Here is a 17,941-nt window from a genome sequence, read left to right on the forward strand (position 1 = left end):
ACTCGTTTTGAGTCACTTGAGAAAAAGTGACTCTATGTAATCGGTCAGTGTTAGTCTGTCCGGCCGGCCGTCCGGCCGGCCGGCCGTCCGTAGACACCACCTTAACGTTGGACTTTTCTCGGAAACTATCAAAGCGATCGGGCTCATATTTTGTTTAGTCGTGACCTCCAATGACCTCTACACTTTAACGATGGTTTCGTTGACCTTTGACCTTTTTCAAGGTCACAGGTCAGCGTCAAAGGAAAAATTATACATTTTATATCTTTGACAAAGTTCATCGGATGTGATTGAAACTTTGTAGGATTATTCTTTACATCAAAGTATTTACATCTGTAGCCTTTTACGAACGTTATCAGAAAAACAAGGGAGATAACTAGCCTTTTCTGTTCGGCAACACACAACTTAACGTTGGGCTTTTCTCGGAAACTATAAAAGTGACCGGGCTCAAATTTTATGTGAACGTGACTCCCAGTGACCTCTACACTTTGACGTCTGCTTTGGTGACCTTTGACCTTTTTCAAGGTCACAGGTATGTCTTGAAGGAAAAAAATTGAAATATCATATCTCTGAAACTATTCATCGGATTTGATTCAAACTTTATAGGATTATTCTTTACATCAAATTATTTACATCTGTATTGTGTTGTGAATAGCAATTTCTTCCTGTCCATCTGATGCCTCATATAATATTCAGAACTGCGAAAGTGACTCGATCGAGCGTTTGCTCTTCTTGTTATTTTAATTTTTGATGCTATATCTTTGAAACTTTACAGATTTTCCTGGTTTGATGACCTCTAGACATAAGTCCAGTTAATACCGGTTGGTCAAATTTCAAGGTGACAATATGATCGAGTTTTGGTCATTAGAAGGAAGTTATCATTTTCCGGAACATGTATAGAACGAGAGCAGCAGATAAATAGTTTCTGGTTGATGTTACTTATGACAAAGGTGAGTGGTACCAACATTTGCTTCTCTTGTTTTGTATTGGTTCCCAATTAGGAGCATCACCTTTGTCCATCTCAGCATGAGGATGGAAATTCGGTTGTTTTTTCTGTGTGTATTTTTGATTCTTTGTTTTTGGTTGGAGTCTGATTTTTGTGAAATTCAGGAAATCATACTCATCTGTTTCATATAGGTTGAGTTTAGATGTGACCTGCTAACATACATAGCCTAGCAAATCTGTTTGTACATGTACGGTGTCCGCTCACACCGGGGACTGTGCATTGCAGGGACTGCTGTATTTGCCTTCTCAGTTCTGTTTACTTTTATTTGGTTCGTACAGGTCATGGAAAACCTGGAAAGTCATGGAATTTGATTTTCAATTTTCCAGGCCTGGAAAGTCATGGAATTTCAATTCAAGCCATGGAAAGTCATGGAATTTAACAAAAATAAGAAAGAAACAAAAAATTAACCTTTAGCACGCCAGCGGCAATTTTCGTCGCCCAGCCATTTCCCCCCCCCCCCCCCCCCCCCCCCCCCCCCCCCCCCTTGCCAGCCAGCGGCGATTTGCGTCGCGGCCAGCACAAGGCTTGTTCGTATGACCAACTTCTCGTTCGTATTTGCATACGAGAATAATGGTATTTTTAACGGCACTTCAGCCAAAGCGAGGCTCGCTTCCTTCCGTTATCTCGTCGTGTCGTCTGCGCTGCATTTGAGTCGGTTTCGTCGAAGTTTTCTGCTTTTGTTTTTGCATCGATAAAGTACTTTAGCGCTTCGACAAGCAAGATGGAGGATGATGAGTTTGAAACTTTCTTTCGAGTTGTTTTTTGACAACAAAAAGTATGCGGAATTGGAACGAATTACCGAGCAAGATCTTCGCAATGAACTGTGTATCGCGGTGAAAAAATGACAGTTCGTCAAGTCACAGTGACGGTTACGAAACGGAATTTACGAAAGTGCAGATGGATACAAACAGTGGCTGGTCCAGTTTAGTGAAATGACAGGACCAGCAAACATTACCGATAATCTGACTGCGTAGCAAATGCTTGACTTGCTTGTCGAAGAGACACTGCGTAGAAACTGACTCAAATTCAGTGCAAAGCAAGCCAGTGTCAAAACTGGCAGTGACAAGACGTAATAAGTTTGCGTGTTCGGAAATGGCGACCTGTGGATCTAGTCATGGAAAATGTTATTGAGGCTCATGGAAAGTCATGGAAAAGTCATGGAATTTTGTTTCTAAAAACCAGTGGGGACCCTGTTTGTAGTATGGCTTTGTTTATGTTGAGGTGTTTTTGCCAGGCTGTGAATTTGATAATATAAGTCTCGGTTAACCAAGTTTTAATGCACTTTTATTTCCAGATCTTGACAACATGTTGGGTGACACACTGTGTGACATTAAAGGTAAGTGACACTTTAAAGAGTTTTATACTTAAACTTTTTTAGTAAAAATCATCCTGATCATTGTTATTTTCAGAGTTTAAATTGCTGATACTAGCTCCACATCATATAGACACATTTAAAGGCATATGTACTCGATGACTATACACGCTAATTGCTTTACCAACAGCTGGAGACATGCTAAATTAAGTTCCCTGCAAAATATTGTGGTCTAGGACCCCTTCAATGTTGAGATATGTTAATTTTCATTTTGATCTGGATTGTCCTATTTATAGATTTGGCAACACATGTAATGTTGATGCAAGGGAGCTAACACCGCGGCTTTGTTGACATCCTCACTTTTTCAGAGGCTAGGACAAGCTGTAATGCATGTATTATGGTCCGCGCATGGTGACATATCGTCATTATATGGTCTTATGGTGCGTTTGACATCGATTGTGGGCAAACTACACTTTGTAAACACGGGAGCGCGTACATATGCCTTTAAACACCAACAGACTTTTCATGTTTGGACAGTTATTTTTGAGTCACTTGAGAAAAAGTGACTCTATGTAATCGGTCAGTGTTAGTCTGTCCGGCCGGCCGTCCGGCCGGCCGGCCGTAGACACCACCTTAACGTTGGACTTTTCTCGGAAACTATCAAAGCGATCGGGCTCATATTTTGTTTAGTCGTGACCTCCAATGACCTCTACACTTTAACGATGGTTTCGTTGACCTTTGACCTTTTTCAAGGTCACAGGTCAGCGTCAAAGGAAAAATTAGACATTTTATATCTTTGACAGGAAACTATCAAAGCGATCGGGCTCATATTTTGTTTAGTCGTGACCTCCAATGACCTCTACACTTTAACGATGGTTTCGTTGACCTTTGACCTTTTTCAAGGTCACAGGTCAGCGTCAAAGGAAAAATTAGACATTTTATATCTTTGACAAAGTTCATCGGATGTGATTGAAACTTTGTAGGATTATTCTTTACATCAAAGTATTTACATCTGTAGCCTTTTACGAACGTTATCAGAAAAACAAGGGAGATAACTAGCCTTTTCTGTTCGGCAACACACAACTTAACGTTGGGCTTTTCTCGGAAACTATAAAAGTGACCGGGCTCAAATTTTATGTGAACGTGACTCATTGTGTTGTGAATAGCAATTTCTTCCTGTCCATCTGATGCCTCATATAATATTCAGAACTGCGAAAGTGACTCGATCGAGCGTTTGCTCTTCTTGTTTTTTATTATGTAATGGTTTGGGTTATGTGTGTATTGATGTGTACATTTTGTGTGTTTCGAAAGTGGGATTTTATGTGATGTTATTTGTGTATACTAACCAAAAGAAAAATGTCTGTTTGTCTTGCATTCAGATATTAAAGTTGTATTGAATAGAATTGAATAGAATGATTGATTTCCAATGTTACCAACATTTCAGACATGGAGATGAGCATCATGCTGAAACTGCAGAACACCATTGTACAACACTCGGCAGTGTTGCTGGATATCATGGAATATGCTGCACAGCTAGACTGGTGGGTCCTTATACTGTCGCATTATTTATTATGCATGTTCCTAGCTCTGGACATTTGTTAAAGCTTTCTTTTTTTTATGCAGACTAGAAACAGGGTAAGACAGATAAAATCAAACACATTTGAACGCTACATATTTAGACTTTGTGTATTCTTTCATACTTGCTGAAACAAAAAAACGAAATACAGATTGGGCAAGGGGAAGTAATTGTGTTTGTACATGCACAAATTTTTTTTTCTTGGATGTAAATGTTCAGAAAGTGTTTGCATATACCTTCCATGTGGGCCTTTGTTTATTTTGTAAACTCAACACTTCTGTGTTTTTACACGGGATGATGTTTTCTACAGTTTGCAGTCTCTGGCATCATGTGCCATTGAGTTTGGCTATGTGCGACCTGAGCTGACCGAAGATGATGTCATCGATGTCAAGAAAGGGAGGTAAGTTGCACTGCTTATGCTGGCCAGGAATACCCTCCATAAGGCTGAGTGCATAGGGATAAGACATGGATAATTCCTAGTAATTTGTTGTGCGCTTAAAGTTATGTTTTGTTCTAAGGACTTCAAGAAAAATAATTTGGTTGTCAATCATAGTACGATTTTTGTTAGAAGAGCCGAGTAACCAGTTATTGTAACTTAGTTTTTTCCCAGTTTTCTGTAGGCATTTGATTTACATGACATGCTTATGAGTAGTGTGTCGAATCACATGTTTAAATTGCCAAATTTTATGATGCAGCTTATTGTGAAAGCGGCATTTTTCTCCTGTTCAAACAATTTGTTTCAGGTGTTATCAAGCTTATACTTGTATTTGTTTGTTCATATTAAAGTACATGTAGTGTGTTTCCCTTTCATTTGCAGACATCCAATCCAAGAGCTGTGTTGCAGTCCGTTCATCCCAAATGACATACAGTCATCCGGTGCTCATGGCAAAGTGAAAATCTTGACAGGACCCAATGCTTGCGGCAAAAGTGTCTACCTCAAACAGGTAAGTAGTTTCTGACACAAATATAATGTATTTTCCAATACAGGTCTTAAAATTACCACGTAGGAAAAAAAAAAAATTTGTGTGAAGATTTGTGATTTATATCAGGAACATGCTAAATCCCCCCCTCCCCCCGAAAAAACAGTCTGCATATAATTGGGGGAGAGATAAAAATAAAAAACTATTGCTTCCACAGTTTAACCCCTTCACTGCCCACCCCGTACTAGGTACGTGGTCATTTTGCGTCGGCAACATTTCAGGACATTTCTGAAAACTAAATGGGAGGTAACCACTGTCCAAGTACTTGTAGGAGTTCTAAACACAGTTCTTTCCCATAGACCGTTCGGATAAGTTAGTACCACGTGGTGAAAACTGTGTTGGAAATGTAGAACCGATCTATAGCATTCACATTGGCGGCCGAAAGTCGTACCTCAACTCGTAGACCTGTTTTCAAGCGATACAGTGTTCTGGAAGCTCTACAAGAAGTGATTAATGGAGGAAAAAGTATTGCTGACACAGTTTTTTGTTTTGGTGTTATTTCAGGTGGCGGTCATAGTCTACATGGCTCACATTGGCAGTTTCGTGCCTGCCGAGAGCGCTTTGGTCGGACAGATTGATCGCATCTTCTCCCGTGTCAAATCTCTGGAGAGTGTTTCTGTCGGCCTGTCTACCTTCATGCTGGATATCAATCAGGTTCACATTGATGCATCCCAATGCTGGTGACACACTACCATGTTTGTTTGTGTTTTGTCAAATTTGGCAGAAAGTTTTTTGGATTTTGTTAAAACCGGTTAATCCTTTTTTCTTTTTTTGAGGGGGGAGGGGGGGGGGGGGGGAGGGGGCAGGGTGAAGGGGCAGGGGCAGGGGAAAGAAGATAGGGGAGGTTGAGGTTCAGAGATGCAGTTTTACTAATCAAAAAGGACTTTGAAAAGTAGCTCTTTTATTTTAACTGATGTTGTCATTAGGTTTTCTTGTCAACTTTGGAAGGTACAAGGTTGTCGTCAGCAAGACTGAGACTGGTCTTTTTTGCACAGAATCAAATGACGACATTTATAACAAATGACGTCATTATCAAGATTGGTACACAACGTATTATTGTGCATAATTTCTTTGTGATCCGTTGTGTTTTCGTAAAGATACAGTGTATTTAATCATGTAAGCGAGAGACACTGGCCTAAAAAATGGCGGCAAAAAGCACATTTTCAGAGAAGGATTTTCGATCCTACATCAAAATAAGAACGGCACTTGGTAAAACGGCCGGTGACATACTTGAAGAGCTGAGAACTGTAAGCCCAGGCACAGCACCATCTCGCGCGACAGTTTTTCGGTGGGCAAAGCATTTCTCAACAGGGAAAACGTCTGTGGAAGATGCAAGGGGAAAAGTGAAGAAACCACCTGTAACCGACAACAAAATGGTGTCCCATGTGCAACGGTTAGTTGATGAAGATCCCCGAGTGAGCAGTCATTTTATCGCCGAAACACTGGACATTTCGTCGTCGTCTGTCTTGAGAGTTTTAAAACACAAACTTGGATACACAAAGGTGTGCGCGCGATGGGTACCACATTTCCTCACTGAAGAGAACAAGAGGTGTAGGGTTACGTTTGCCCAACGGCTACTCAAGATATACGACGGATGTGATCAAAAACGCTTGGATGAGATCGTGACTGGAGACGAAACTTGGGTGTACTTCTTTGAGCCAAAAAGAAAAGCTCAAAACAAAGCATGGATAAAAAAAAAGTGCCAATGCCCCTCGGATCGTGCGAAAAAGTCGCTCCGGCAAGAAGGTTTTATACACAATATTTTATAACACAAAGGGCGTCATTTTTCAAAAACCACGCGAAAAAGGCAGAAGCATCACTGGGGTGTACTACAAGGAAAAAGTTCTTGCTGGCATCGTTCGTTACTACAAGAGAGCCAGACCAACTACAGGATTGAAAGGGATCAAATTACTTCATGATAACGCACCTGCTCACAAATCCAAGGTGGTGAAAGAGTACCTGGAGGAAGAAAACTTTGAAACTTTGCCACATCCTCCCTACTCTCCTGATCTTGCACCCTGTGACTTTTTTTTGTTTCCTCATCTGAAAAGACAATTGGCTGGGCGTCGATTTGACAGTCGATCAGCCCTCGGATCGGCTGTTTTCCAGTGTCTGAACCAGGTGCCAAAAAACGACTTCAAACGGTCATTTCTTGACTGGGTCCAACGACTTAAACTGTGTGTAGCCGCTAAGGGAGAATACTTCGAGGGTTTGAAATAAAAAACAACTGCATCATCTAAAGATTTCCCGGTTTTTGAGACCAGTCTCAGTCTTGGTGACGACAACCTTGTAGTAATGATAAGCACAAAACACCCATGTTCACAAACAGCGTTTCTTTCCATTCAGATGGCTGATGCTTTGAACAACGCCACCAGTAAATCTCTGGTTGTGGTGGATGAATTTGGCAAAGGCACAGAAACGGTAAGTGTTTTTGCGTGCGGTGAGGTTTACTCCTTTCTCTTTAGGAGATGATTCTATTCAAGAAACAAAATATTTGTTGAAAGAAGAAAGTTGTTTGAACTTTGTTATTAATATTACAATGGAACCTCCCTTTTAGGACTTCCAAAAATCTGACAAAATCTGGTTTTAGAAAAGGAGGGAGTCTTATAATGCGGGAAAATGTACTGACATTATAAACAGAAAATCTGGTTTTAGAAAGGAGGGAGTCTTATAATGCGGGAAAATGTACTGACATTATAAACAGAAAATCTGGTTTTAGAAAGGAGGGAGTCTTGTAATGCGGGAAAATGTACTGACATTATAAACAGAAAATCTGAATAATCAAGGTCTCAAAAAAGGAGAAGTCTTATATTGAAGGTCTTAACAGGGGGGTTCCACTTGATATTTTATTTATGTTCTTACGTTTTATGTTGTTTATTGTAATGCTGTATACACCACACCTGAGTTTCTCCTCGTTGAGATAATAATTAAAGTGTTCAATGTCTATGTCTATCTTCCTGCAGGTTGATGGCCTGTCTCTGCTGAGCGCCTCTCTGCGCTTCTGGCTGAAGAAGATGGAGGGTTGTCCCCATGTCTTTGTCTATCTTCCTGCAGGTTGATGGCCTGTCTCTGCTGAGCGCCTCTCTGCGCTTCTGGCTGAAGAAGATGGAGGGCTGTCCCCATGTCTTTGTCTATCTTCCTGCAGGTTGATGGCCTGTCTCTGCTGAGCGCCTCTCTGCGCTTCTGGCTGAAGAAGATGGATGGCTGTCCCCATGTCTTTGTCTATCTTCCTGCAGGTTGATGGCCTGTCTCTGCTGAGCGCCTCTCTGCGCTTCTGGCTGAAGAAGATGGAGGGTTGTCCCCATGTCTATGTCTATCTTCCTGCAGGTTGATGGCCTGTCTCTGCTGAGCGCCTCTCTGCGCTTCTGGCTGAAGAAGATGGAGGGTTGTCCCCATGTCTTTGTCTCCACACACTTCCATGAGCTGGTGCAGCAACCTCTGCTTCCTGAATCGCCTTTGCTTCAGTTTCTGGTAAACATTTTGGATGTTTCTCACTTGTACATGCAGGAGAAAAAGCATAAAACCCCAAAATCAATGTCATCATGGAATTTTGGCGTATCTTGACTCTTGGCGATTTTTTTGTTTTGAGCTTTAAAGTAAGTAAATCATTCTCCATGAAAAATATTCTCTCAAATACGATTGACAATGCATGATTTTACTTTCTTTTACCTTTCTATCCATACCAGGAACAAGTATAAACACTATTTCATAATAAAAATAATCAGTTTGGCCTTCTCCTGAAAAGCTGTTTGAAACGAGTTACTCCAAAATTCCACGACAATGTCAAAATGAGTTTTGATGGGCTAGGCAATGGAGCTTTCAAGATTCTTTACACCTTGCATCTTTGAAATGTTGCAGTTTTGTTGTGGAAAAGTGTTTGACTTGGTGAAAACTTGCTTTGTAACTTATATAATATAGCTTATATACTTATACACATAGCTTTCTGTTTCAAATTTTTTTTTTACCTTTGACTATGCAGTCTTCTGCTGTATGGTTTTCCTTTTTTAGGTCCAAGACCTTTTTGCATTCACATGTTTGTTGAAAGTTAGGCACATCATGGATGTTTGTTGAAAGTTAGGCACATCATGGATGTGGTGTAAGTGGATTCTCAAATGCACATATAATGTCTGTGACCAAAAAGCATCTGACCATTTCGTTTCTTTGTGCGTGTGGCAATACTATCTCTAATACACATTGTACTGAAGAAAACGTATGTGCTGTTGAAACAGACAATGGAGACGCTTCAGGAAGAAGGAGAGCTGGTGTTTCTCTACCACTTGGCTGAGGGGCACACCACGTCTAGCTACGCTGCCCACACTGCTCTCAAGGCGGGACTGCCCCCTGACATCGTACAAAGGGGGAGACAGGTGTCCAGTCTACTGTCCCAGTACAAACCAGTGCATCAAATTGATGATAGCAGCTCAGACACACACTTCAAAAGGTCAGATCCTTTTTCTTCTTTTAATTTCTGCTACAACGCGAGCATGGTTTTCTATTCATTTTTTATTTTTTACTAGTTTGGCTGTTTTCTTCCTCACCATTTAGGCAGTCATACTCCTAATTTCAAGAGGATGAAAGCTGGGTATTTTGTGTTTCTATAACCCACCTACTCTCGCATCGGCTGCACAGCCACAGCAGGCGCTGTTCCAGCGCCAAATGACTTTTTCAGGCGCAGTTCCATGGCCCCTTCGGGACCGACGGATGCCGACGATAACCCACCAAAGTCTGACATCGATTGGTCAGATTCTAAGGCTTAATGATATTTTGTGCTGTGAGAAAAAGTAGGAGAAAAGAAAAAGAGACAAACAAAGGGCATTTTTTTGTAGAAAATGACAAAAGGGAGATAAGTATTCAAGAAAGGGGGAAGAGAGTTATAGAGTATGCTTTGTGGAGTTGAAATACACAGAATGTTCTACAGTGGTACCTGCAATGTGTGGCCCCTCCAATGAGAGGACACCTTCCTTTAAAGGACACCTTCTGTTGTCCCTTTTTCTATTATCTCTACCAAAATATACCTGTCATGACAGGCCACCTACAATGTGGAGACACTTTTGGCTGGTCCCAAGGGCGCCCTTTCATCACAGGTACCACTGACGCTCCCCCAAAATAGGCGTATGCTGCCTGAATGGCGGGGTAAAAATACGGTCATACACGTAAAAATCCACTCGTGCTAAAAACATGGGTGAACGTGGGAGTCTAAGCCCATGAACGAAGAAGAAGAAGACAGGTACCACTGTATATATCTTTTGACTGTTTTATCTCCAGATGCCAGAAGATTGTGGACAGATTTTTTCAACTGGACTTGGAACAGAGTGATGTGAAAGGCTTTCTGCAGAACTTCGTCTTGCCTGTCAGCAAGGGACAGGCTGTGGATTGGTGATGATCAACAGAGACTGCTGGATAAAGTGCAGATTGATAAAACTTGTGTATGCCATGTACAGCAACAGTCTGTCTACAAATACTAAGAAGAGACATGGTTGTTGATGATCTGCGGAGAAGCCATTTGAATAAGATAGTTGTTTACAAAGTTTGTATTTTGTCAAGAAATAGTGTAAGTGTCTGCACAAATGTGAACACACCCTTGTCTGTACTCAAACATAATCATTTAAGCAGAAAGACACACACACACACGGATGCACACATGGATTCATGCACACACACACAAATGCCTCTACAATTATCTTGATTTAATCTGATGATACAGACTTTATATATATACATGTAATTAGAAAGTTGTTTTTTTAAATGTTGCTGGATGCAATCATTGTCTTTCTGCTGAAAAGGTTACAGTGTTTTGCTTTTGTTAATACATGTATCTTTAATTTGTAAAATTTAACAGCTGTAATTAAGAATTTGTTGTAGGTTTGTTCATTGTGTTTTGTTGATTTTTTGCATTGTTAAAGCCGTTTCTGATTCAAAATAAAATGAATTCAATGTGTTCAAATCGTAAATTCTGTTCATGTGTTTGAGATGGTTCAATAAATATTCAAAAGAAAAACACAGAAAAGGAGAGAGAAAAAAACCATCACAAGCAAAACAGAAAGAAGGAGAGCAGTGTAACAGGAACAAATAGACACACACTGACACAGACACACACATACACACACACACATATATATATATATACTTATACACACACACACACACACACACACACACACACACACACACAGACATCATGGTAAAAACACAGATAATTTAAACATTAAGTATCATTAGCTTTACAAATAAGCTAGGATGAGGCATTGCAGTAACAGCATTGATTCAAAACTGTCAATAAAAGAATCACTGAGCAAGCATAATTATCAGGGTGCTCCATAATTATTACAATAACGGACCCTGGTAATGTTTTAGCTTGTAAGCGTAGCTGTGCTTCAGTTGTAGTATTGATCTACTAACACCTGACAATGTTGAACATCTGTGACTCTTAATATCAGGTTGTGCAAACTCATTAAGTCAGCATCCTCATGTAGGAAAAAAAATCCATGATTGATGCAGTATTGTCATTTCATTTGTGCACAGATTTCAGGCATACAAAATGAGCCATACAGCCCATATACTGCGTTAGAGATAATTGCTATTGTGTTCTACCCATGTGATTTTTTTTATTAAAACACTTGACTGAATGTATTCTTTGTCTGCCATGAATCACTCGAGAATTGTGTCCTGCTGTTTCCTGTGTGTTGACTGTGTATGTGATGTAGCTTGGCTGTGATGCATGTTACACTGCGAAGGGTGTGAATGATTTGCCAGTATAGTCTGTTGGATACTTTGCTCATACTATTGGTTTATTTAGTGTTTGCCCATATTGCTGCCAAACATATTTGTTACAATGAAGGGGCGTTCTTCTCGACTAAAGGGGCTGTTTCAGCTGCCAGCAAGAGTTGCCAAAGCAGTACCGGTAAGTGTATGTATCCATGGATAACTTTCTTCCGTTTCTTTCATTCTATTGCAAATGCATGTACTAAAGGAGTTATGAACTGAACTGAACTGAAATTTATTTTTCGAGGGTCTTCTCCTTGTCGATCACACATTTTTCGAGGGTCAAATCAAATCAAATCAAATCAAAATTTATTTTACGAGGGTTGTGGCATAAGCAATACAAACGAGCTTCTTTTCAACCAGCCCTCGCCCAGAGAGAGACTACTCTAATATTATATATATATATATATATATATATATATATATATACTAGATGAATACCCGCTTCGCCGGGTATGGTTTCGACCCGGCTAGCCGGCGCACCGCACGAAGGAAGGGAGATAAACGCGCAAAACACTGGAGAAGATAAGGAAGAGTAATACCCGGCTTTGCCGGGACAGTGACCTTCTAAAAATAGTATAACGGGAATATGGATTGAGCGTTGTCGACAGTGACCTTCTAAAAATAGAAACGGGAATATGGATTGACGCCACACGAAGGAAGGGAGATAAACGCAAAACCCTGGAGAAGATAAGGAAGAGTTAGTGGGAATGGATCTGGGAAGATGAACAGAAAAACCAAAATCGGTTCAGCGCTGCGCGCTGAGAGCACGTGTTGAAATATCTCATCGACCAGGTTGTGTCCGGGGTGTACCTGAATATGGCCACCAAATTTGAAACAGATCCATCGAGAACCTTGGGCGTGCATCGCGAACACACACAGACACAAGTCGTATATATGTATAGATAGATACACATGTTAAACATTTACAAAAGATAAACATTAAAGTAAAAGGCAAACAACTATTTACAGGACTATTACACGTTAAAGGCTACACTTGAATTCTTACGTAATGATCAAAATTGGGAATGTACAGAACATGTTTGATAAACATTTTAAAAATGTGAATGTGTTATAAAATTGAGTTTTAATGATGAAACAATGATGCTGTATGGACAGATATGATAATATGAAAATAATCAGAACGAAGTCTTCCATCACTGTGACTTTTCGTAAATTAGCATTAAATGTAATGAGAGGTGTTTTTTGAAAGTATAGTGAGACTTGTTGGGACTCGAACTGATTCCGAGAGAGAATTCCACAAAATACGCTGCAATGCAACATGCTTTTTTTCATCCGACCCTCGTCAAAAACTGAAGTGAAGTAAGCAATTAAAGAAACAACACAAAAAGAACAAACAAAACAAAAAACCAAAATATAATAAAAATAAACAGCACACAGTTCTAACAGAATAAGAAGACCGAAGGAGCACATAAATAAGTACAAAACTGATTGCAAAGACATTTAATCAGAGACTGTAGAGTACACACTCTGATTTGATTATGACTGGTGTGTGTGTACGTGCGTGCATGTGTAGGCTACATGTATTATAATTATAGGTGCTTTAATAAATAAAAAATATAATGTTCATACCTTTACTGTCAATTTCCTGTGTTACATTAACATTGAGTCTTTATTTTCCTCAAACACATCTCCTACAAAGAACGAGTTTAATTCACTTCCGTGACGACGTTTTCGGGGAAGGGGCATTATGGACATTACACATCATTGTGTGCCCGGTACACCGGCTACAAAGGGCGTCGTCTGCTACTTTGCAGACTCGCAGTTGAACAAGACACGTCATAACCCAGTAACACCAGAACAAAAATTCAGTAGATTTTATTTTTTAAACATTCAAGTAAAATACAAACTTCAGCTTTTGTTTATCAATTTGTTTGGCAGCTATGTTGTTATTTTGGTCATTATTTATACCCACTCAAAATCCGCGAAAGCGGGGAACTGCGCAATTTCTGTAGGTAATGAAGGTGAAGGACGTTGATCTGGTGAGAAAATCGGAACAGTTTGACATCATGACATCAATGAGAAACTGATGAATATGGTGGGGAAGTTGAAGCGTAAGAGAGTAATCGGAAGTATCGTGTGGTCGAAGAGGAAGGATCATAAAGATGGGGTAAGACGATCTGTTGTCGATTGTTGTATTCCGCGACGTGTTTTTTTGTTGTGTCAAACCATAGATCTATGGTCAAACGTAGGCATGCCTTTTGACAGCTTATTGAACTGATTTGATCTATACTATAGATTCTCGCGTAGATGGAGGCTGGTTATTGAAGCGTTGATGTCTTTGCGTATGTTAGAGATTTCTGCACGGCTGTGCTTTGGGACATATGGGAATGAAATACAGATACAGATACAGAAATGTAATTCGGCGAAATATGTTTTGATTTCTGGTCAGCCATTGCTACCACTAGTCACTACCAGTACCACTGTTCCTTGGCAGTACCATATGATCTGGCAGGTGCTGGTTAGAAAGCAGTCATATATATCATTACAATAAATCTTATAATTGATCATGGTTAAGACTGTATTCAAGAAAGTCGCCTTGTCTGACTGTGAGAGTATGTTCCTCCTGTTCAGCTAAAGTTCCAAAGTCTCTATCTGTATCTGTAATGCCGGCAGAATTCAAACTTTGGCTTAGTACACGGTACCATCTCTGCAAATTGCAATTTTACATCCTATTTCAGACCATTCAAAATGTGAATGCCTTACAGGTAATCTCAGTTGACATTGACAGTGAATGTAAACAACCCTACACTGAGTGCTTTGGGTTTTCAATGGAATCTTGTCTGTGTTGCTACTTTCAGCTTCAAAATCAAAGTCAAAGCTGTTTGAACCTCGTAGTCGTACATGTACTTGTAGTCATACAGACAAAAAGTTACGGCTCACAAGAACAATTTTCACGATGTTATTCTGAGATCTTGACAAATTTGCTTCTGGTACAGGTGCTAATTTCTTGTATAAACTTGAAAATGTGGGGCGCCAAATTGTTAAGGAGTTTAAGTTGAACTTTACTAGTTTATGATACAGGATAAATTTATACTAAGACAAACTAAAAGTCTGGTTTCTGTGGGGAAAAATACGTCCTTGTTAACAGTGTTTGTGAAGCGACTGGTGTTAAAGGCACAGTAAGCCTCCCGTAAACCATCACTGAGCTCCCCGAGCCTCTACATACAGTGCAAGCATACTTCCATTTGAATGGGAACATCCTGGCTGCTTTCTGTTGAGAGTGAGACATTTTCAAAGAATTTATTTTCGTGGACTATCCGAACGGGCTCGTTTTGGTGCGAGACCTAACTTTTAAAATCAAAATAATAAATTGACAGCTAAATGCTACACAAACATTCTTAAATCATACAGGAATTCTTTTTTCATCAAGACAAGATCGGTACAATTCGAAGTTTTGAAAGTTTGAAAATAGAAAAGCCTGGAAACGTGTCATGCAAAACGTCTTTCTCGTAGCAGACGACGGTTCTGCATAGCGCCAGTTCCTCTGAACGGTCAACCGCCACCGCTCTAGTTCATGTGACTTGCAGCCGTTTGTTGCGTTTTAGATTCAGAGGTACACAATAACGTGCTATTGCAGATAAGCTTACAGCGAGGCGCATTGAAATCACAAACTGACGACTAAATTGTGAAAAAAAGGAAACTGGATCTTTCTTTCTTTCTTTCTTAGTGATAGGTAGCCAACATCAGCATGGTGATGAATCTGCTACACTTGGGTGATGGTGGTTCCGGTCTATTGCTTGGTCAGGGGTGAAGTTCAGGGGGGGGGGGGGGGAGGTTGGGGGTAGGGGGGGGGATGATGGGTCAGTGGAGAGTTGCCAGCCTGGCCTGAAAGGATGCCAGGGATGGCGCTGTGGCAGTTTCTACAGGCAGGCGGTTCCACTCTGGAATGGTGGGCGGGAAGAATGTTTTCTGCCTGTAGGCTGTCCTGGAGTGGGGGATTTCGTAGGACAGAGCGTGGGTCTGCCTGGTCGTGCACTTGAGTGGGCTTGGCTTTGGTGCGTGGTTGCTCTTCACTGCGACAAGGTCGTGGTGGACTTTGTAGAAAGTTGTTAGTCTCGCTCGCCTCCGTCTGCTCTCAAGCGTAGGCCACTCAAGGTCTTCGAGCATGTTGTTGACGCTGGAGGTCTGGCGGAAGCGATGCGACACCCATCTGGCTGCTCTTCTTTGGACCTTTTCGAGAGAGGCACTGTCTTCAGCGGTGTGTGGGTCCCATACTGGGCTGGCATACTCTAGGATGGGTCGTACTAGTGCCTTGTATGCAGCCGCCTTGAACTTCTTGTTGCTGAGCTTGATGTTGCGTCTAGCAAAGCCAAGTGCTCTGTTCGCCTTGGTGGTGATGTTGGCGATGTGGGTGTTCCACTTCAGGTCTTTGGTCAGGGTGACGCCGAGGTACTTGGCCTGGGTCTCCTCCTGGAGTTTCTGGCCGTGGAGCTGGTACTCGTATGGTAGGGTTCACACAGGTTCACGATGGCTCAGGGATAAGATAAACCACGCAAAACTAAATTCTTTGAAAATTGCTCGCTCTTTACGGAGGGCACCTAGGATGTTCTCAAGCGGTGAGTGTTTAAATGAAAGGGTGTTTGTACTGTGTGTAAAAGCCTGACAGTGTCTGTGATGGTTTACGGGAGGCTGCCTGTGCCTTTACCTGTTATCAGTATATGTAACTATTGACTGTAGTGCCTTACCTCCAGTGATCAGTGAGGAATCCAACCTCTCGTCTCCTCTCCCGCCCCTTTCATCTTATTTTGAACTATGATGCTATGAGGGTGTTAATAAATTAATTGTAATTTCATCTTGTGATGATTGAAAGTGATCGTGATATTCTGTCAGTATAGGCAGAACTTTGAAAACATAATTTGTTGACTTTTGACTGGCACTCTATTCAATGATTTGTAATTGTATAAATATAATTTCAAGTCCTAAAGAGCTGTTTCTTTTGTTTGTTTGCTTCTTGTTTAATTTGTTGCTGTAAACATGCTATCGTGCTATTGTACTTTTTGCTCTTAACTGGTTTACAATTACATCATTGTTGATCAGTAACTGCATTGACTTTGAATGGTTATTTATAAGGTATTTGCCTGTTTTGGTATGATCTGGGAGATTTTGCTGAACACTTTCTTTTCACACTAATTAAAATTCACATGTATTGATGTAACAGGATGACAGCAGTTTTGTGAGTGTTCTTGTGGGTGACCCCATAAAATCCCAGGTCTTATCAGTTGTTTGTGGCTAAAAATTTCAAGGCAGAGCTCAAAACTAACTCTTTCTGTGAGACTTGGAAGTTTTAGAGTTCACTAGCAAGTTGCATGTGCAGCTTTAGACAGATGACATGTAACTTTTAGTTTTATGAAGATGCTTTAATGATGACTCGCCTAGCTACTGAGTTCCATTTGCAGTACGCTTCTATTAGTTTTAAAAGTGACAATTTCATGTACTCTCTAGTCTTAACTTTCAAGAACTGCACCAAGTTCAGTCAGAATCATTCAGAGCTTCAGTTTGTTAAGTGTTCCTCAATCAATGGAAGTGAATATTAAATTTCATTACAAAGAGTGTCTGCAGGCTCAGAGCAGCTTGAATTTCTTTTTGACTTTGAGAGGGAGGGGATAAAGTTGGGTTACTGGACCTGAGAAATGGACTCTTAGTCTTACAGGTTCAAATTACAGAATTTGTTATACATGTGGCATGTACCTTGGACATGCTACCACTTTGATGATACATGTACCACATTGAGTAATTTCAAAATTATGTAATGGTAGCTGTTCATGCTGAAGCACATACATTCTTTTTATCAATTTTTTATTTGGGCATTCAATGGGGTTTCAAAATACGGTCTTTTGTACTTCAAACAAAGACAATGTCAGCTATTGAATTAATTGGTTTTTATTCCTTGTGCACATCTGGCGTTCAGTGAGCATTTAAATTCACTTCAGACCTGTTTGATGAGATAATTTTAAACAGCTGTTCAATTTCAAGCCATAGTGAATAAGTGAGAAGAATGGATCAGGCTAGCCCAGAAATAAAAGACTGCCTCAATAGGTAATACGTGTACGAGGCAAGAGGAGCTGTGCATCACTGCTTTGAAAATGAATTATTACATGTATATATTTTCAACACAGTAAGCCTATTCTTTAGGTTTTAGATAACAATAATCACCTATAAGTATTTGTCTGGAGTTATTAGTTTTTAGGGGAATAAACTACAGAATGTAGTTTTGAGCCTTGTCTGTGGTAACACATTGTGCCCTGTTTGCTTTTAGTTTATTATAGCAGTACATGGGATGCTAT

The 17,941-nt window shown here is 40.4% G+C and overlaps 2 protein-coding genes across 5 annotated transcripts in view; both read left to right on the forward strand.

Annotated features, from left to right (window-relative positions):
- Positions 1 to 11,497, forward strand: part of LOC138967474 (mutS protein homolog 5-like) — a 35,402-nt gene extending 23,905 nt beyond the window's left edge. Inside the window, exons 19-27 of one of the 2 annotated variants that reach the window (XM_070340026.1) lie at positions 2,298 to 2,339; positions 3,760 to 3,856; positions 4,202 to 4,291; positions 4,709 to 4,835; positions 5,376 to 5,525; positions 7,218 to 7,292; positions 8,199 to 8,342; positions 9,101 to 9,312; positions 10,137 to 11,497. In XM_070340026.1, coding sequence (XP_070196127.1) covers positions 2,298 to 2,339; positions 3,760 to 3,856; positions 4,202 to 4,291; positions 4,709 to 4,835; positions 5,376 to 5,525; positions 7,218 to 7,292; positions 8,199 to 8,342; positions 9,101 to 9,312; positions 10,137 to 10,251 — 1,052 coding nt within the window. In that variant the 3' untranslated portion in view covers positions 10,252 to 11,497. Of the gene's footprint in view, positions 1 to 2,297; positions 2,340 to 3,759; positions 3,857 to 4,201; positions 4,292 to 4,708; positions 4,836 to 5,375; positions 5,526 to 7,217; positions 7,293 to 7,834; positions 7,974 to 8,198; positions 8,343 to 9,100; positions 9,313 to 10,136 lie in introns of those variants that run through there. The other variant, XM_070340027.1, reaches the window with a different exon arrangement.
- Positions 11,498 to 13,614: 2,117 nt separating this feature from the next.
- LOC138967476 (hippocampus abundant transcript 1 protein-like) overlaps positions 13,615 to 17,941 on the forward strand; it is a 44,799-nt gene continuing 40,472 nt past the window's right edge. For 2 of the 3 annotated variants that reach the window (XM_070340029.1, XM_070340032.1), the window contains exons 1-2: positions 13,615 to 13,764; positions 16,816 to 16,830. In XM_070340029.1, the coding sequence (XP_070196130.1) occupies positions 13,684 to 13,764; positions 16,816 to 16,830 (96 nt within the window). In that variant the 5' untranslated portion in view covers positions 13,615 to 13,683. The remainder of the gene's footprint in view (positions 13,765 to 16,815; positions 16,831 to 17,941) is intronic. The other variant, XM_070340030.1, reaches the window with a different exon arrangement.

Source organism: Littorina saxatilis, linkage group LG5 (genome assembly GCF_037325665.1).
Source record: "Littorina saxatilis isolate snail1 linkage group LG5, US_GU_Lsax_2.0, whole genome shotgun sequence".
NCBI lineage: Eukaryota > Metazoa > Mollusca > Gastropoda > Littorinimorpha > Littorinidae > Littorina > Littorina saxatilis.